The sequence below is a fragment of the Pelobates fuscus genome, chromosome 11, assembly GCF_036172605.1.
Source record: "Pelobates fuscus isolate aPelFus1 chromosome 11, aPelFus1.pri, whole genome shotgun sequence".
Classification (NCBI taxonomy): domain Eukaryota; kingdom Metazoa; phylum Chordata; class Amphibia; order Anura; family Pelobatidae; genus Pelobates; species Pelobates fuscus.
The window spans coordinates 22018216-22039572 of record NC_086327.1 but is presented as its reverse complement, the minus strand read 5'-3'; the positions used below and the strand labels follow the sequence as shown (position 1 = coordinate 22039572).

Sequence of the window (21357 nt, the reverse complement as noted above, 5' to 3'; positions counted from 1 at the left end):
TGAAAAAATAGCTCTAGACAATTATCACTCATCCACCAAACTCCAGTAGGTTGCAGTCTCCTGGCACCTGCCCAAATCCAGAAACTTTCACGTGATTGCCAGCTAGTGAAGCATGATTCTAGAGAGTGCTTCCACTGTTCCAAAGTCCAGTGGCATGCCTTCCACCACTCCAGGTGATTATTGACACTATGTGTGCTGATCTGGCACTTGTTTATAGCTGCTTGGCCATTAAAATCCTTATCATGAGCCTCTGATGCCCAGTTTTTAGTCTCATATTGCTACCAGAGGCAGTTTGGAACACTGTAGTGAGTGATGGAACAGATTATGTGATTTTTATATGCTGCACAATTCAGTACTCAATATCACGCTCTATGTGTGAGTATCTCTACCACTTCGTGGCTGGGCTGTTGTTGCTCCTCGATACTTTCACTTCACAATAATAGGACTTACAGATAACCAGAGCAGAAATTTCACAAATTAACTTGTGGATAATGAAGCATCTTATGGTAGTGCCATGTTTAGGTTCACTGAGAAGTTTAGCAAAACAAAACAACTACGTTGTTGAGTGTTAAATATCGATTACTTAACTTCAATTAGTCTGTAGCCTCCCAAGATCGTTATCCACCACAAAACGATCATATATATGTATAGAACCACAAACAGAAGTGGGATACGGCTGTACAGTCTATATAGGGAACATACAAGGAAAAGAACAATAGTGTGATACAGTATATACAGTGAAAATGTGCGCTTAAATGGATGCACTCACGAGATAGTAAAGGTTAAACAGCATTCAAGGTGCCTCCCCGGGAAATATGGGGGGATGCTGGTATCCTTCGGTATTGTCTAGCAGCCAAATGGGACACAGGACTCCAGGTGAGTAATGGTAGAAAATATTTGTAGTTTTATTTTCTTTAAAAGGTGATACAACACCAAGCAGATAAAATATAAAAGTGCAGCAGTAGGTCCAACGCGTTTCGTTCAACACAGGAACTTCATCAGGGACCGCACAGTAAAAGAAATCAACAGCAATATTGCAGATTGTAAAAAAATACACATCCTACTCACCCTAACAATAATCACTATAAATAGGGCTAATCCCAATGTCCCATTGGTCCTAAGTGTGGGGGGTGTCCTCCGGGCTGCTCTCCATTGGTCAAGGGATAGTATCATCCAGCTGATTCCATTTTCGGCATTTCAATGCCCAGAAAACGAGCGCGTTTTTTTTTTTTTTTTCATACGCCGGAACCGGAAGTAGACGTTTTCTTTCACTTCCGCGTTCCACATGCGTTCCACGTGCGTTCCACATGCGTTCCAAGGGCAGTCCGCACATGCTCAGTGGGTATTACACAACTATCTTAATCGGAAACATCCTAATGCATTTAAAAAAGCCCTTAAAAGCTCAAAACATAACTAAAGGTGCAATTAATCTCTAGAAAGAGAAAAAATAAATTAATATATGATATACAAACATAATTAGTTACTTTAGTGAACTTGAACTTGTCATGTGACAAAATTAAACATTAAACATTATACTTCTGGTGTCTGTAGTTCTATGGAAATAGCAAACACCTTCTCTGCAAATCTATTTAAAGTGACAGACTCTTCATAAATTTCTATAAACCTCTTCTTTATTGAGGATATTGTCATAATAAACCCCTCTATAGGTTTATTTTAAAGTGACAAGCACCTTATCTCCAAAAACCTGTTTAAAGTTATAGATTCCTCCGTGAATCAGTAAAGGTGACAAGCACCTATTACAAAATTATCCAAGTGACTCATACCTGATAGGCTAAAAAACTAAAAAACCATAACCTATAAATTTTACAAATGTTCCCTGAATATTATTAGTTAAGGACATTATAAATACCTGATTAGTACACATAACTGTATAATATAAACTACGTTAATTATTATTATTGTTTCATATATGTTATCTTGATCTGTTTTTTATCTTATTTATATTCTTTGGTTTCATACATATGCACCAAAAATAGATCACTCTCATTGTCCCATATCATCAAAAGAAAAAAAGAAAGAAAGGAGAAAAAAGGAGAAAAAAGTTATCCCCAGGCCAGAGGGAGTCCACATTAACATGTCCCTAATAACCTATATGATTGATTCACTGGTACTCCTTTGTCTAGAGGAAGGGTACTCCCTTTAAGAAGAAATTATAAAGAGAAGAGTAATCGTAATGGTTACTCCAAAAAGCACACCAGATCTATCCCAATGTTTAAGCCCCTGGGTTCCAGGGTCTTTAACTTGTGTATCCAGAAGGTTTCCCTCTGGGATAGCTTCTTAACTCTATCTCCTCCCCGCCAGTAGGGCAGAACATGCTCGATCCCCATACCTCGAAATTCTTTAAATGAAAAAGAAGGACAGCTGGAGCAGTGGGCGGAGACTGAATGAGTTACAAGTCCCTTACGTATATTGTTTAGGTGTTCCAAGATTCTAACTTTAAAAATACGTTGTGTCCATCCCACATACTGTTTGCCACACGGACACTGCAGTAAATATACTACATGGTCCGTGTGGCAGCTAATTGGGGATTTAATCCCAAAGGATTCTCCAGTTACAAAACTGCCGAATTCCTTGGTTCTTTCCATATGGGCAGTGGTGCAGGCTTTGCAGCTATTGCATCCTCTAAAACAACCTGAGTCGGGAGGTACATTAGATCTGTTGGTTTTAATCGCATAGCTGGGCGCTAGCATGTTCTTAAGGTTCTTATTTCGCTTGAAAATCACTGTTGGACGTTCAGATAGAGAACTGCCCAAAATGGGGTCCTGTTGTAAGATAGGCCAGAATTCAGTTAAACTTCTTTTTATCTTAAGATGATCGGTATTGTATTGAGTTACAAAGGAAGATCTGAAATTACCCCTCCCTCCTGTCCCCGGTGGTTTGTCCTCCAAAAGTTGGCTTCGTTCTAAAGAGCCTATGGAACGGATCTCTTTCTCTAGGGTGTTTTTGTTATAGCCCCTCGCACACAATTTATTCTTTATATGTGTGGACTGGGTATGGAAATCATGTGGGCGGGAACAATTGCGCTTAAGTCTGGTGAACTGGCTACGCGCTATGCCTTTAAGCCACGGTTTGTGGTGGCAGCTACGTTGGTGAACGAAACCATTGCCATCCGTTGGCTTGAAGAAACATTTAGTATGGATTTGGCCCTGATCACAGAAAATTTCGAGGTCCAAAAAATGGATCCTGCTCTTGTTCCACTCAGGAGTAAACACAAGGTTGAACAAGTTGGAATTGAGATAATGAACATAATCTGAAAAGCTGTCAGAAGACCCCTTCCAGATAACGATCACATCGTCAATATTACGCCGCCAGAGCACCAGGCTCTCCCTCCAGTCATGCCCAGACCATACGAAGAGTTCTTCCCATCTCCGCATATAGGTGTTGGCATAACTGGGGGCGAACCTGGTGCCCATGGCGGTACCCGTTATCTGGAGATAATGTTGATCGTTAAAAAAGAAAAATTATGTTCTAATATAAACTGGACCGAAGTCAATATGAAATCCCTCTGGCCTGAGGACAAGTCCAAATCCTGGGACATATAGTGATCAAGAGCTTCCAGCCCCAAACGGTGATTGATTACCGTATACAGAGATGTCACGTCAAGCGTGGCCCAACTGTAGTCGGATTCCCATTCTATACTCTCCAATTCTTGGAGAAAGGACTTAGTATCGCGTATATATGAGGGGGCCCCCTGGGCATATTTTTGGAGAAACGAATCCATATATGCTGATAAATTGGCTGTGAGAGAGTTCACTCCACTAATGATAGGGCGACCTGGTGGATCAGGGAGGCGTTTGTGGGTTTTAGGAAGAAAATAGAATATTGGAATTACTGGATTTTTTTGGAACAAGAAATCAAAATTCTTTTGCGATATAATTCCGCTATCCCTGGCTTTGATCAAAATTTCTTTCAGTTTTAAGTTATACACCAGGGTGGGGTTATTTTGTAATTTGATATACGTCTTCCTATCCCCCAGGATGTTAAGGGACTCCTTCAGATAGTAGGAGGCTGTCATCAACACTATCCCTCCTCCCTTATCGGCCTCCCTGATCACCAGGTCCTCTATTTCCATAAGATGTTGTAAAGTGTCCTTCTCCTTCTTAGTTAAATTAAAAGGGGATGAACCTCTCTTTCTGATGATATGGGACAATGAGAGTGATCTATTTTTGGTGCATATGTATGAAACCAAAGAATATAAATAAGATAAAAAAACAGATCAAGATAACATATATGAAACAATAATAATAAGCCAGGGGCTTAAACATTGGGATAGATCTGGTGTGCTTTTTGGAGTAACCATTACGATTACTCTTCTCTTTATAATTTCTTCTTAAAGGGAGTACCCTTCCTCTAGACAAAGGAGTACCAGTGAATCAATCATATAGGTTATTAGGGACATGTTAATGTGGACTCCCTCTGGCCTGGGGATAACTTTTTTCTCCTTTTTTCTCCTTTCTTTCTTTTTTTCTTTTGATGATATGGGACAATGAGAGTGATCTATTTTTGGTGCATATGTATGAAACCAAAGAATATAAATAAGATAAAAAACAGATCAAGATAACATATATGAAACAATAATAATAATTAACGTAGTTTATATTATACAGTTATGTGTACTAATCAGGTATTTATAATGTCCTTAACTAATAATATTCAGGGAACATTTGTAAAATTTAAAGGTTATGGTTTTTTATTTTTTTATTTTTTTAGCCTATCAGGTATGAGTCACTTGGATAATTTTGTAATAGGTGCTTGTCACCTTTACTGATTCACGGAGGAATCTATAACTTTAAACAGGTTTTTGGAGATAAGGTGCTTGTCACTTTAAAATAAACCTATAGAGGGGTTTATTATGACAATATCCTCAATAAAGAAGAGGTTTATAGAAATTTATGAAGAGTCTGTCACTTTAAATAGATTTGCAGAGAAGGTGTTTGCTATTTCCATAGAACTACAGACACCAGAAGTATAATGTTTAATGTTTAATTTTGTCACATGACAAGTTCAAGTTCACTAAAGTAACTAATTATGTTTGTATATCATATATTAATTTATTTTTTCTCTTTCTAGAGATTAATTGCACCTTTAGTTATGTTTTGAGCTTTTAAGGGCTTTTTTAAATGCATTAGGATGTTTCCGATTAAGATAGTTGTGTAATACCCACTGAGCATGTGCGGACTGCCCTTGGAACGCATGTGGAACGCACGTGGAACGCATGTGGAACGCGGAAGTGAAAGAAAACGTCTACTTCCGGTTCCGGCGTATGAAAAAAAAAAAAAAAACGCGCTCGTTTTCTGGGCATTGAAATGCCGAAAATGGAATCAGCTGGATGATACTATCTCTTGACCAATGGAGAGCAGCCCGGAGGACACCCCCCACACTTAGGACCAATGGGACATTGGGATTAGCCCTATTTATAGTGATTATTGTTAGGGTGAGTAGGATGTGTATTTTTTTACAATCTGCAATATTGCTGTTGATTTCTTTTACTGTGCGGTCCCTGATGAAGTTCCTGTGTTGAACGAAACGCGTTGGACCTACTGCTGCACTTTTATATTTTATCTGCTTGGTGTTGTATCACCTTTTAAAGAAAATAAAACTACAAATATTTTCTACCATTACTAAACTGGAGTCCTGTGTCCCATTTGGCTGCTAGACACTACCGAAGGATACCAGCATCCCCCCATATTTCCCGGGGAGGCACCTTGAATGCTGTTTAACCTTTACTATCTCGTGAGTGCATCCATTTAAGCGCACATTTTCACTGAGAAGTTTAGTCTGACTCATTGTACTGCCATTGTTTATCTAAAGAAATTTCATGCGTGTGCTTGCTTTTGTGCACCTGTTAGCAATGAGTGAGGCTCAATCACATGAACACAGTAATTAGTAGGGGTGTCCACATATTGTTGTCCATATGGTGTATGTGTCTGCATTCCACTTGGTATATACCTACATGTTGGTGTAACGACAATGCATTTATCACTGTAACAGCAGCTTGTATTGAAATGGATTCTCTTATTTGGATTACTGATGACGCCATATCGGCTGCACTCACTGGACCTTCCACATCGTAAAACGGTCTCTATAGTTTCTTCGTTATCTGAAAACCATTGGAAAAGATATTATTTTAAGTCAGGAGTTCAATTAGTGGGTATATGACTGAGGTAACATGTGCCTCTTGGAGTGAGGAACGGGGTATAGGGCAAGGAATGTAGGGAGTGGATAGGAATCTGGACATGAAATTAATACATGGATGTGAGTGGAGCGACGGAGGGAAAGGATTTCTGGGTTTTGTGATGACACTTTAGTGCTTACCATTTTTTATCCAACTGCTTTCTGAAACACAGGCATCCTCATATTGAGAGCACAATTTGCCTCCAGGCTTTGAATACACTGTCTGAGAGTTCACCACAGTATTTCCTGAGCAATATAGAAAATAATCTAGGGGAAAAACAATAGATTGTTAATGACAATCATACAATATATAAATAAACCACAATAGTCAAAATGTTTAAACCCTCAAATATTCTACACAGCTAAACTGTCAGTGTAATATTTATCTCGGAGTATTATTACTGAGTATAAATGATAAATTGACATGTAACGTTAGTCAGCTGTGAGCTTTTTCATATAATGGGTCTCCTGATGCACCTTCCACTATAAGTCAACATAGACCTACAGAGGCGTTGACAGGAGGGTATTTAAGGCTAAAGCCGTGGATGTTCAGGAAGAAAATCCAGGAATCTCATACTTCAGGCATTGTAATTATTAGCCATGGTTATCCCTGGGACTTTTAAACATCCACTGAACTTGTGGACCATTTATGTGAGCAGCATATTTTAGCAGACACAACATAGAGTTAATAATGCAATGTGTGTAGTGTCCAGTGACAGTCATGATCTGACGTCCAATGACATTTCTCAGAGCAGAGTGAGATCAGAAGAGAGGTAACTGACGCATACCTCCCAAGCGAACGGATGTAGGAAGGACAGTCTATTTTGGCCCAAATCTCTCTGTCCCTCTTTTGTATCCAGATGCCCCTCTTTTCAAGGAGCTCCATATTGGTGGCGTGTCTGAGTGTATAACAGAGCTCCACAGCAATAATGCTAACAGTAATGTGTCTACAACTTTCAATACTAATTCATGTTTTGTTTTGTTTTCACCACTTTTCTTAATATTGTCTCTATATAGCCTTAAATGTGGTTCAAATACTTTTTAACCATGTTTGCATTCATTACTTGTGTATGTTCACACAAATTCTCGCTTTTATCTGTATGCATTATGTTCTTATATTTGTACCTTTCTACATGATAATGCTTGATCTCATGCAGATACCTATGAGTCTTCTTTGAGCACATTGTCTAGTTACAGAACGTGGCTTCTTTATTTATCTCTGTCATATTATTTTATCGATTTTTTAAATTCTATTTAAAATACCAATAAAAGGTGAAATAGTAAAAAAAAAAGAAGTGGGATTTAAAAAGTTAAGTACGGGGCAGCATGATCTTGGTAAGTTCCTACACTTTTTTTTTTTTAATTAACCCATGCTTCCCAAATTCAGCATCCAAAGAAGCGTTGGGAGGGGTGTAAAGAAATAAGGCGACCACATCACTAGATCTACCCCAAAGAGGGTTGGTCTGCCCAAATTACTATCAGATCAACCTGGGGTAAATACACACCAAGCTGACTGCCTATCATCCAACTCGAGCCCACTGCGGGCAGACCTTGCAGGGGACACTGTTTCAGTTCTCTCTGCAGGGTCCTAGTGCCCTGAATATAGCTCAAGCATGTCTAATGATGTGCTAATGCTTAGCTTGTTGGGAACAGTTCACTGGTGTAACCCAAAGCAGGAAATAGACAACTACATTTGTCCCTCTAAAATTGGGACAAACCACCTCCTCTAAAATCCTCAGCAAACCTCAGTCATCATTATCAGAGACGTTGAAAATACTGAGTAGGGACTGCAGTGAGAAGATGATGCAGGGAGTGGGGTCCAGCACAAATGATTACTGGAGGAGAAAGGGGGTGAAAAGTACCTGTGAGTAATGGCGTTGTCTTGAGGAGGGACCAGAGGGAATCATGGGCCCCAATGCTGTGCCCCCCTCCACATGTGCCCACCAAACTGGAAGTCCACAAGGAAACACAGAGTTCTCATAGCAAGCGCTGTCTCATGGCAACTATTCATTTGGGCTATCAGCAGATTAGGTATGGCGATGGAGCACTGAATTAGCAATGCGGAAGATGTACTTCCTTGATGCTCCAAATCCGATGCGAGCTGTGGCGATACTTGGGGGGCTGCAGGAACAAGTACTCTCAGCACCAGATGGAAGGGGTGACGCCACCAGAGCTTGAATCCCATAATCTCTGCCCCCACATCTGTCAAACAGATTTACTATTTGACCATTATTGTAGGTTTGTTTTTGTGAGCAGTGTTTGTGCATTTGAATGTAAGCATTTTTGTATTGAGTGCATGTAGGGATGTATTTATATGTACTGTTGCGATTTCTTGCGATTGTGTACTTGTGTGTAATGTTTGTGTTTGAACACAGGGGTGTGTTAATATGTAGTGTTGGCTTTTAAATACAGGTGTGTTTTTGTATGTTGTGTTGGTGTTTGAAGGGGTGCTTGTATACAATTTTAGTATTTGAATACAATGGTGTGTTTGTATGTAATGGTGCCATTTATTGCTGTGGTGTACTTGTGTAAAATGTCTGCGTTTGATTGCAGGGTTGTGTTTGGATGTAATGCTGGCTTTTAAATGCGGATGTAAAATTGTGTAGTGTTGGTGTTTTTGTATATAATTTTGGAGAATGAATGCAGGGGTGTGTTTGTATGTAATAATTGTGTTCTATTGCAGAAGTGACACATGCACACACCCTGACATACAAATACACAAACCCTGCCACATGCACACACTGACACATACACACACATAGATATACACAGTGACACATGCACACACCCTGACACACAGATATACACAGTAACATGTACACACCTTGACACACAGATGCACACACAAAGACACAAACACTCAGATACTCACACTGACACACATGCAGACACAGATACACACACACACAATGAGCCACACTCCTTTTAGCTTACTTTTGGTTTCCAGGAGGGTGCCTTGCTTCCTGTTGTTGCTGCTGGCTGAGGGGAGTGAGTGTTGAATTTGTAGTTGCAGGCTCCTGCCTCTACCCCCTCTTCTGCTTGTGCCTCTGCCTCTTCCCTCCCTGTGCGCTTTGTGAACCTTGGAGGAAGTGATGTACTGTTACTTCCTCCCAGCAGGCCTATGTGACCTATGTAAAAGAGGCTGGGTGGCGGTCTTAATGGGCCGCGGCACCCAACTGGGCCCCTGATCAGGCAAACCTCTTTGGTGGGTCCTACACTACCAATTTACCTTGCTTCTTTGAGCTTCCAACCATGAAGCTCAAAGGAGCTCCCTTTTTTTGCTGCCGCCCAGGAATAGTGGAAGTTTGAGCGCAGGATAATTTTTCGGTATTTGTATTCACTTTTGTATCACACAGCCAGGATACAATGCTGCCGCCCATTCCATGTGTTCACCTATTAAGGGTTAATAAGTATGAAGGGGTTCAGAAAAATACCCCTTTCAGTCTCATTAGAGATTTCTTTGCCTGAAGCTAAAGCAATGTGAATTGTTAGTGTAGGACCCACCTACAGGTGAGGTTTGCCTTGACGTGGCAGGTGGGCTCATACCTAATGGCCATTGGAGTTGCTAAAAAAAACTCAATTTATTTAAATATTACATCTAGTATTTCAGAAAAGGACAGAGACAATATATAGAAATACATTTGGTTGAAATTTAGTCTTTTTCAGGCTTGACAACTATGTAACTAAGCACCAAATTGATGACATCTTAATGTAGTTTACAGTTGTCAGTCAGGATGCATCAAGTGGCTGCCAATCAGACAGCAACAAGGTGTAGAGCATGGGTGTCTAACCTTTTGGCTACCCTGGGCTGCATTGAGCACAGAGGAATCGCCTTGGGCAGCTCATAAAATCAAATAATTAATACAATAAAACGTCAAAAGTCCTTTTCTTAAAAATGTTTAGTAGATAACTCCCTTATTTGTTATCCTTATGTGGGATTGCCATATTTGAGGATACCAACTTAGGGAGCTATCTACTAAACAAATCACACACACACACACACACACACACAATCACAAACCTATACACACATAATCAGAGACAAACACATATACAACTACAGACCTATACACACAATCACAAATACACACACACAATCACAGACCCACACACACATATATAATCGCAGACCTATACACACAGTCACATACATATACACACATAATCACAGAGGTACAAACACACAGACATACACACACAATCACAGACTCACACATACACATACAATCATAAACCTATTCACACAGCCACATACATACACACACACACACACACATAATTACAGATGTAAACACACACATAAAATCAAAGACCTATACACACACACAATCACAGACCCACACATGCACATACAATCACAGACATATACACACACAATCACAGACCCACACACACATACAATCACAGACCTATACACACAATAACTTACATACACACACACACACACATACACAAAATCAGACCCACACATACCTATACACACAATCCCATACATACAAACAAACACATAATCACAGTTATACACACACGGTCACAGACCCAAACACATAGTCACTGACTTACATACAGAACTCCCCCCTCCCCCCCCACACACACACACAAATACACACACACAATCACAAACAAAACATACACAAAAATTACATTTATACCCTCAGTACTTATGAGATCCACCCAGCCTCCCTACCTTGTTCTGGGAGGGCTGAAATTGATCATCTGTCTCTGGTGGCTAGCAGTTGCTGTTGGGCTGGGATCTCTGCTCTCTTCCTGCACCGGTCCCTTGCGTGCCCAGCAATTATGTCAATGCTGGGATAACATCATATCCCGGTGGCTTGTTCACTACAGGGCGCACGATGAAGCTATCCAGGAGGAGAACGGTATGTAAAGTGCTCTCTTATTCCCTTGCCGCCCAGCAGCGCAGGCCGCAGGTTGGACACCACTGGTGTAGAGCTTAGTTCAGTGACTGGGAGGGCCCAAATAACGCTCTCAGCCAATGAGCCGACCCTTTACAGCAAGCCTTAGTGCAGTGGAGCTAACATAACCTCCTCAATAATATGTTTTTGTATTAGAATTACATTTTTATTTTGATTCATAAACGCCCAACATGTTTTAAAATAATACCTAATACTGATTCGCTACTTACGAGCTGGCAAAGTGCTGTTTGTGGTTGCTGTGGTGCAGGTCACTGTACCTTCAATAAATCTTAGAAGCTTACTATTTTGACAAAATATTTCCGTGGCACATCCCTGAATGATCGTAGACACTGCAATGCAAAACATCAAAATAATTATATAATCACCATCCCATGTGTTTTACTTTCATGTTGAACTTGATGGACTTTAATCTTTTTTCAACGTAGACAACTTTGTAACTATGCAACTGTTTGTAATGTGTTGTCTCTTAAAATGTTGAGAAACCATCTTCATTGGCACAACATGTGACTAGTTTTTCTTTCAGGGCTATTCGTTAAAGTGAGAAATCAGAGTGAATTTCGCATTTAAGGACAGAGTAGCTGAACTAAAAGCATAACTGACTTGGAGAATTTTCCCAGTTCGGCTACTTTAAACTAAAAAAGTAAGTTTACTTTGCATTTATCTTGAATTCTCACTTTAAGGAATAACCCTGTTTGTTTTGTTTCTGTTATTCGCCAGATTTTTTTTAAATGATTTTGCCATATATCACACAAGCCTGACTGCTTTTATATACTCAAATGTGTAGCGTTTAGTATCATACTCCACTATTAACCAATGAAGCTCATGCATATAACCTCCCATTCTCCGCCACCCTGTATGTTTGTGTGGAGGTGGAGATTAGACCGGTGTTAATTTTGTCGACTAACAATTTAAGTCAAATTTTAGTCGACTAATATTTTTGAGACTTAGTCGACTAAAACTAGACTAAAACTAAAACAATTCAGATTACTAAAATATGACTAAAACTAAAATGTTGTTCATTTTGCAGCTCTTCTGCGAAAAGCACATGTCTAGTAAGCAGGAAGTTCACTAATATTTTACACCCATAAGTACCTTTACTACCTACATATAACTTACCGTTACCTACTGTTTGTGAAAAGCGTGCACATTGCGTATAATTTTCTTTGCATGGCATGGCATATTTCTCTACACACAAATTAGTATCAGTGGCTAAACATGTAGGGCACAGATTCGGTTTCATGGAGGAATGGTTGTCAATCATCTCATTTTCAGCTGTGGGAAGCATTGACAGATTAAATGTTTCAGTTAAAGATGTATACAATCAGGAAAGGTATACAAATGTACAGCAAATGTATACAAAAAAAGAAAGAAATACTGGTGTAATATATAAATATATCTGTGGTCATTATGACATTAATAAACTTAGAGCAATATGAGTAAAAGCAAGTTGTTTGTGGTGTGCCACAGCCGATGGATGGGTAGGCCTGAATTAAAAGGGGGCCACTTACTAAAATATTCATTTAAGGGAGTGGTGGATGGGCTCTAAACTGACGGGGGACAACTCTAGCATCAGGGCTCTACTGACACCATACAGATGACAGCAGACTGTAGTTTCTGGAGGGGAGTGTCCTTTAAATAAATATTTGCATTACATAAAATTGAAAAAAAATTAAGGGAAACAATTTCTTGGTGCACATCTTAATGTAATGTTCTTCACACATCTATGGCAGTTTCAGTTTTAGTACTAGGAGTAAATGGCCATAATTTCGTGACCCAATGAATAGTTGGACATAATCTGGAGATTATATATCACCTGAAGGTAGTGGGATAAAGCAAAACCCTAAAGTTCTATTACATAGCAGTATCAAGACACTGCAGAATTCTCTGGATATGACCATACAATGTGGCTTATATCATGGAATTATCTCCTAAATCAGGTAGTTACCCAAAGGGATCATGAAAATTGGCTACTGGAACTGCTGTGAGTATCGGTGGAAATGTATAATTTTATGTAAGTGCGCTTGTAATGCACATGACACAATAGACATCTTGTATGCCAGGAGGACCTTGAAGTAACTGGAGAGTATGTATCAGGATAGGTGGCTGTTGGTAAAAGCTTGGAGGTAAAGGGCTAAGAGGGACACTAAGAAAGGTGCAGATTACTCCCAGGAGGATAGCACTATATTATTATTTTATTCTTTGTAATCTATTGGTGTAGCTCCTGTATCCCACATCTTTCTGAGGAAGGAGAAGAAGAAAAATGTGTGATCCTTCTAAAGGATTTGCTTCTTTGCCTGATATAAGAAGCTTTAAAGATCTTATATTTCATTAGACACAAACAGACAAAGTCAGATGGAGTCTTTATTGTGGATAGAACCTTCAAGTTCTAGAATGTGACTTCCAGCATGTGTTACCACTGGGGGACAAACTTCCTCTAATCGAAACAATATATAATGCATATTGTATTCCTATATTTGCCATTCCAAATAGCACATATTTGTAATTTACTCTTTTTGTCACCTCCAGTTTTGAACGTGTTGGCCACAAAACTGATGTTCATTTCTGCTAATGAGATCTTTTTCGAGATACTTACGGAAAATCGGTGCAGGCGGCATGCAGGAATCTGTGTTACAGCACGATGTGGTGAAGGAAACGGTCTTGTTGGGCGATGTCATCTTTCCAACATTTCCACAAAAACTTGGGTCACCGCAGCTTCTCACAAATGTGTAAATTATGCCTCTCGGTTCTGAACAAACAAGACTGCACCTTTAAACTTTTAAGAGCAAATGTTTATTCTACTAAAAGTATATTTTTTTACTTTCTATCATTATAAATGGGAAGTGTGAGTGACTATAAAATATTTGCCAGGCAAAGGCCAAGTCAAGATTAATAGGCTAATCTTTCAGCGATAGCATGCTAAAATATGTTTATGACCTTAATGGTGACAAACCAGACGGCAAACTTAAGCTTTAGTATTTTACACTTTGATTTTCTTATAGGGAATTATTTTATTGCACAATAGGAGGTTTCATATGTTGTTAAAGTCTCTTATTTTTCTAGGTAGATGATGTCTAATTCTTTACTCAGCCCTGACTCTGACCAACCTTTTCTTAACAAGTCTTTTAATAAAGCTATTCAACTTGATGATTATCTTACACATTATCTTAGCAATGGGGATTTAGATTTAATGTAGTGGTTTGTTTTTTTCTAAGTTACTGTTGCGAAGAACTTATCCCACCATACTGCAACCATAACAAAGTTGCAAGTAATTTGTGGGTAATGTTTCAATATCATGTATACTAGAATCATTGACATGTTTAGCACTGCATTTGTGAATAAGCCAGATATACATTTCTGTCTCCTGGCCCATATTTTCTTTTTTAAATTAAACAATTACACACATTTTCACTTCAAATGTATTAGTTTATTTCTTTGTTTCACCCTTCACCCTTCACCTTTCGTGTTTCTTTTTACTAAACTCAATAATGACTTAAATAAAGTGATTTTTTTATTACCATTAAATAGTGACATTCTAATGGTGGTAATTTCTTTGACATCTAGCCCGCTGGTGGGGCTTGACTTTATTGATGTTCAAATTTATGTTATGCGGTAAATTACCCATTCAACTCTTGTTGAGCACAAAAGCAAGAGAGATTGGTTTCCATCTGAGGCTTTTTGTTCAGCGCCCCAATTACTTTTTTTGTTTGTTTGTAAGTGTATACTTTAGCTAGCATTATACTGTTTCCTTACATGCACATGTTTCTCATTGACTGCTGCTGTCCCTCATAGATGCTGTACTGCTAAGCGTATTAAAACTGCCAGCATGGTGGACTCACCAGCATACTAGCAGAACATTAGAACTCCAGACATTGATCCACCGCTTCTGTGGAGAAGGCTCTGGCACGAGTTATCCCACAAATGTCTAGGCCCCGCCAGTGGTTCCACGTTTAGAAGAATATTCCACAGATTCAGACATCTCACTTTGGGAAAAACTAAAAAAAAAAAGTCTGAAGCGCTTTCAATTGTGCAACAAACTAGGAAAAAAATCCTTCTTGACCGCAGAATAGCAGTTCCAGGATTGGATCAAGAAGCCATTACCTCACTAATGTAACCCCTTAAGGACCAAACTTCTGGAATAAAAGGGAATCATGACATGTCATACATGTCATGTGTCCTTAAGGGGTTAAATATATGCTTAGATTTTGATAAAACCACCTTTTTTAGGCAGAACATTTCACATCCTTATTGCTCTTACTGTAAAAAAAAAAAAACCTTTCCTTTGCCTTAGACTAAATCTCATTTCTTCCAGTCTAAATGTGTGACCTCTTGTCCTATGTGCAGCCCTATTTATGAATAGATTTCCAGACAATGGCTTGTATTGGCCCTGAATATCTATGTGTAATGCTATCATATCCCCTTATGTTTTTTCAACTAAAGAGATTTAAATTTAATTAGCACTCTTCATAACTAAAAAAGCTCAATTTCTTACAGAAAAGATACAGATAGAATTTAACCCCTTAACCCCTTCAGGACATGTGACGGACGAGGTCCGTCATCCTGGGGATACCCTTAACGACGGGTGACGGACCTTGTCCGTCACGCAGTAAAATTAACCCCAGATCGCAGCGATCGCGATTAATTAATTTAAATATTTTCTAATTATATATTTTGCTAGCTGGGGTGGGAGTTATGGGAAAATGGGGAATTTACGGTTAGTGCTGCTTACTCCTAGTTAGGGTATAACCAACCATCTAAACTACTCCAAAATGGAACATGGACACAGCCATCTAAACCACTCCAAAATGGAACATGGACACAGCGTAAAACTTCAAAGTTAGAAAAAAACTGAATGGCTGCGTCTCAAATGTGCCCCTTCAACATCCACATGACAAAGGTACACACGGAGGTATTGCTGGTACAAGCTAGCGGAAAAATGATCCCATGCTAAGGTTCAAAATATGCCTTTTGAAATACCCTGGGATGTCATCTTTAAGAAATGGTATGGCTTTATGGGGTATTTGGTTTATATAGTCTGGTAAAATACTCTAAAATGGGACATGGGCACATCGCAAAAATGTAAAGTTTGAAAAAAACTGGAATGGCTATGTCCCAAATGTGCCCCTCCAATGTCCACAAATACCTGGCAAAGGTACATACGGGGGTATTTCTGTACTCAGCCGATATAGCTGAGCAACATATGAAGTATTATACAGTCGTAGTACACATACGGTTTGCAAAATATACTGTGAAAACGCACTTTGTGTGTCAAAAAGGCAGAAATAACACTTATTACCACTACACCTGGTACAAGCTAGCGGGAAAAATTATCCCACGCTAAGGTTTAAAATATGCCTTTTGAAATACCCTGGGATGTGTTCTTTAAGAAATGGTATGCCTTTATGGTGTAGTTGTAACATGTAGCCTGCTCAAGTGCTCCAAAGTGGAACACGGACGCATCAAAACCCTCCATGAAAATTCACACTTAAAAACTTAAACTTGTCACGTCTCTTTTACAGCACTGTAACTTCACAAAATATTGCCAAAGACATACAATGGTGGTGTCATTTTACTCAGAAGGCTTAGCTGAGCATAATTTGGGGTGTTTGAACTTAGCGGAACATATGAAATATACAAAATGCCCAGCAAAAATGTAATCCGTATGTAAAAAATGCCCAAAATATTTTTTTACCACATACTTTGGCATATATTGGTGAAAAAATGGTGGCATGTTAAGGCACAATATGCACCATATGAGATACCCTGGAGTGTCTCCTTTTACAAATGGTAGGCCTTTGTGGGTTTTTTTGAACAGTAAAACTGTTATAATACCCAAAATGGCAGCATAGGCTCATTAAATCTGTCTCTCAAAATTCTACTGTGAATACTGAAAAGGACAGGTCTCATATATGGCACTGTAGCTTCACGAAATAGTGCCAAAGACATACAATGGGGGTGTCATTTTACTCAGCAGATGTAACTGAACAAAAAATAAAACTTTGTACAGGAATAGCACACACCAACTTTACAAAATACACATGAGAAGTTCTTTGTTATAAGTTTGTGTGCCAAAAAAACACAATTTTACTCCAATATTTAGCAGAGGTTGGCGGTGAAATGGCTATGTAGAAAGTGTCAAAACAACCTTAGGTAAATAGCCTGTGATGTCTTCTTTATATAAATATATACTTTTGTGTGGCAATTTTGTTTTCTTTTATGGCTATTAAGCTTACAAGACAAACATACCAAATTCTAAAATCGCTCCATATTAAAAGTTTATTTTACTCCTTGTGCTTTGTGACCTGTAACTACCAAAAAAAACTTAAAATCCCAGACACATTATATATTCTGTAAATCAGAACAACTAAATGAATTTATTTTTGTATTACTTTCCTTAACCTGCACTAATTGTGCACACATTATTATTGCAAAAATTGTAAAAAAAACAACATTTTGGTGGTGTGTAGAAGAGTTTATGCTTGGATCAGCTGTAGTGTAGCAGGGTGAGGGATGTCTCCGGCCCCAGGCTTGTGAGTGGGCGTGCAGGCTTAGATAGCCGTCCTGGGAATTATTGCCACCCAAGTCCCTGGATCTCGTTTTGAGCCTTGACATGGTGGTGTGCTTGGATGAAGGTGGCATGGTTATTCGTGACAGAGGGGTCTTCCGTGGTCGCAGCCACGTGGGTATGTACTCATGCTGTAGGTGTCATTGTGGGCGGCGCCATCTTCGTGCTCGCTTCTGTCTGTGAGGTGTGCCCTGTGGTTGGGGGCCTTCGGTAAGTAGTCTACCGGAGCATGTGCCCAGGCATGCCGTTCTGTCAGTTTCCTCCAGAAGGCTGCGAATATGGCATCCAGCCTTGCGAAAATGTCAGGCGTCTGTGTCGTGTCTCATGGCCCAGCAGCGTCCACCGCCATTTTGGGTTTGGCTGGTGCCAATTGAGGATGCTTCCCCTGAGCCTGTAGGGATATTTCTGGACCGGGATAACCCCCGCCGGTCTATAGGGGGAGGAACGAGGGCCCAGTTGCCAGTTTCTTGCTTTTGGGTGCAGCTGGGTAGCGGTCGTCTCCCCCACATCCACCCATCTGGTAGGCCGCAAGCGTGGCACTGGTGATTTCTGCAGGGATGGCAGCATACTTGGTATCAGTGTGTGCTCCGCGAGTTCACTTCTAGAGCCCTTTTGGGTCATTTAGGCGCTGTTTGTGGCGATTATTGCCTGGAAGAGCAGGAGCAGTCCTGTTCTGCGTCCTCTCGGCTCAGCAGTCAGGCTCCGCCCCCCTGATTTATTTATTTTAGTTCTGCATGGCATTTTAACTGTGAATGTCATAATACTGTTAGCTGTTACTGCAATAGAGTACACATACTTGTATTCAGCGATGTCTCCCGAGTACAAAAGTACCCCCCATGTACAGGTTTTATAGTGGTACACATTACATTTTTCAGTTTATACACATTGAAATTTGCAAGACTGGTCATGTTGCCTTTGAGACCGTATGGTAGCCCAGGAATGAAAATTACCCCCATGATGGCATGCCATTTGCAAAAGTAGACAACCTAATGTATTGCAAGTGGGGTATCTCCAGTCTTTTTAGTAGCTGCTTAGTCAGACAAAGTTAGAGTTCATAATTGTTTTTTGCATTTTTCACACAAAACCAAATATGAATGCTAACTTTGACTAGTGTTTATAATTAAGTGGCTACTTAAAAATACTGGACATACCCCATATTGAATACCCTGGGTTCTCTACTTTTGCTAATGGCATGTCATCATGGGGGTTTTTCTCATTCCTGGGTCACACTTTTTTAAGATTTTGTTTACAATAAATCGTTACATGTATAGTTGATAGTTGATGTGAAATGAAAGCCCTGTTTCTCCTAAACAAAATGATATATAACAAGTGTGGATGCACTTAATATGAAAGAGGTGAATTATGATTGAACAGACATATAGTGCAAATTCAAGCTTTTGTTTACGTTTTGTTTTGATCCGAACTTAACCCCTTCGGGACCGAGGACGGTTCAGGACCGTCTTCGGCATTTTTGCGTTGCTGATCGGTGACGGTCCTGAACCGTCCTAACGGTCCAATGTACTTACCCTATTGCCGTCCTTCCCCCAGCGGCGATTGGCATTGGTCCTGTTGTGGGCAGGGGTGTATCCTGGTTTTGTGCTGCCCTAGGCAGGACAAAACTCAGGCGCCCCCCTCACCCCCACCCCCCCCCGCCACCCCCACCCAACCCTTCCCCCGCCTTCTAAATACACACACACTGACAGATACGCATCCATTAGCTAACTGTTAGCTAATGGATGCGTATCTGTCAGTGTGTGTGTGTGAGTGTATGAGTGTGTCTGTTAGTGAGTGTGAGTGTGTCTGTTAGTGAGTGTGTCTGTTAGTGAGTGTGTGAGTGTGTCTGTTAGCTGCTAACAGACACACTCACACACTCACTAACAGACACACTCACACACACTGACATACACACACTAACAGACACACACAGTCAGACACACACACACTCTAACAGACACACTCTCACACACACACTCTAACAGACAAACAGACACACTCACACTCACTAACAGACACACACTAACAGACACACTCACACACACTAACAGACACACTCACACACACTAACAGACACACACACACACACACACTAACAGACACACTCACACACTAACAGACACACACAGTCAGACACACACACACACACACACACACTAACAGACACACTCACACACTAACAGACACACACAGTCAGACACACACACACACACACACACTAACAGACACACACACACACACACACACTAACAGACACACTCACACACTAACAGACACACACAGTCAGACACACACACACACACACACTAACAGACACACTCACACACTAACAGACACACACACACACACACACTAACAGACACACTCACTCACATTAACTCGTTTTTTTTTTTTTAATTTACCCCCCCCAGCCTCCTTACCTTTGGGAATGCTGGGGGGGGTTCTCCCTCTCCCTGGGGTCTAGTGGGGCTGCCGGTCGGGCTGCTGGGCTGGTTGCTGGCGAGGGAGCACTTCCTCTGAGCTATCTGCTCAGCTCCCTCGCGCGCCGCAGAGTGAGGCTGGGAGGCGGAGCCGGAATATGACGTCATATTCCGGCTCCCAGCCTCACTCTGCGGCGCGCGAGGGAGCTGAGCAGACAGCTCAGAGGAAGTGCTCCCTCGCCAGCCGCCCGCCCGCCCGCCCGCCCGCCCGCCCAGCAGCCACCAGCCCAGGGTGTCTGTTAGCCGCAAGGCTAACAAGGCATTTGCCCTGGGCGTTTGGGGGCGGCTTTTTTTGCCGCCCCCTGGAAAATGCCGCCCAAGGCAAATGCCTTGTTTGCCTCGCGGCAAATACACCCCTGGTTGTGGGGAGACTGCCTGCAGCTCAGACAGTCTCCGCATGGTGGATTAGGACTTTTGGGGCCATGAGATCGCTCAACAGAGCGATCACATGGTCACAATAGGTGTCCATGTGTCTGCCTGCAGGGGGACTGCCTGTTCTGACAGGCAGTCTCCCTGCTAGTCTAAAATCCTAAAAAAAAATTAAAGTTAAAAAAATAAAAATAAAAAAAATTATAAATGTGTGTATATATATATATATAAAATCTGTCTACATATATATATATTAATATGTACTTATATTAATAGAAAAATACACGTATAATTAAATTACACACATATATATAATATATATAATAACTATATATATTGTATATACATATTATTATAAAATACAAATAATAAGTCATTGAAATTAAATAAAAACATGTAAAAATAATAAAAATGTAAAAAATAAATATATATCTATATGAAATGTTATTCTAACAGTATTTTGATAGTAATATATATATATATATATTTATATCAAAATACACTTAGAATGAAATTGTATATATATCTATGTGATGTAGAATTATTAAAAAATCTTTATTGAACTTGCATTGAATTATTGCACTAACTCCATTTTAACCTGATACTGTGACAAATCCTCCACTTTGTCCTCATAACCTGACTTCTCCATATGAAAACTACATTACATGACAGAATTTCTCAGCACATCTAACACAATAGACAAAGACTGTATTCTCCATAAGGATATGACTAACCCAGGAACTGTTGAATTTCCCCTAACTCGCAACATAGTATAATTTAGAGGCCATGAGAACACAGTAGTAATGAAATGTTCTATTCATAA

The 21357-nt window shown here is 40.0% G+C and overlaps 1 protein-coding gene across 1 annotated transcript; it reads right to left on the bottom strand.

The window, feature by feature from the left end:
* Positions 1 to 3354: 3354 nt before the first annotated feature.
* Positions 3355 to 13821, bottom strand: LOC134576773 (uncharacterized). The gene is made up of 6 exons (XM_063435478.1): positions 13723 to 13821; positions 12246 to 12401; positions 11339 to 11458; positions 6337 to 6462; positions 5975 to 6121; positions 3355 to 3449 (listed from the first exon to the last, which is right to left on the bottom strand). Exons 1-6 carry the CDS (start codon positions 13802 to 13804, stop codon positions 3355 to 3357), a joined length of 726 nt encoding a protein of 241 aa, XP_063291548.1. The 5' UTR covers positions 13805 to 13821.
* Between the last annotated feature and the right edge of the window lie 7536 nt (positions 13822 to 21357).

What these genes read in the sequence shown, in the direction of transcription:
- LOC134576773 (XM_063435478.1), bottom strand. Translation starts at nt 13,804, where the DNA reads ATGACATCGCCCAACAAGACCGTTTCCTTCACCACATCGTGCTGTAAC. An exon ending in GCCGCCTGCACCGATTTTCC is followed by an intron (nt 12,402 to 13,722) that starts GTAAGTATCTCG and finishes TGCTTCCCACAG; the next exon opens with CTGAAAATGAGATGATTGAC. An exon ending in CATTGTCGTTACACCAACAT is followed by an intron (nt 3,450 to 5,974) that starts GTAGGTATATAC and finishes CATTATCTCCAG; the next exon opens with ATAACGGGTACCGCCATGGG.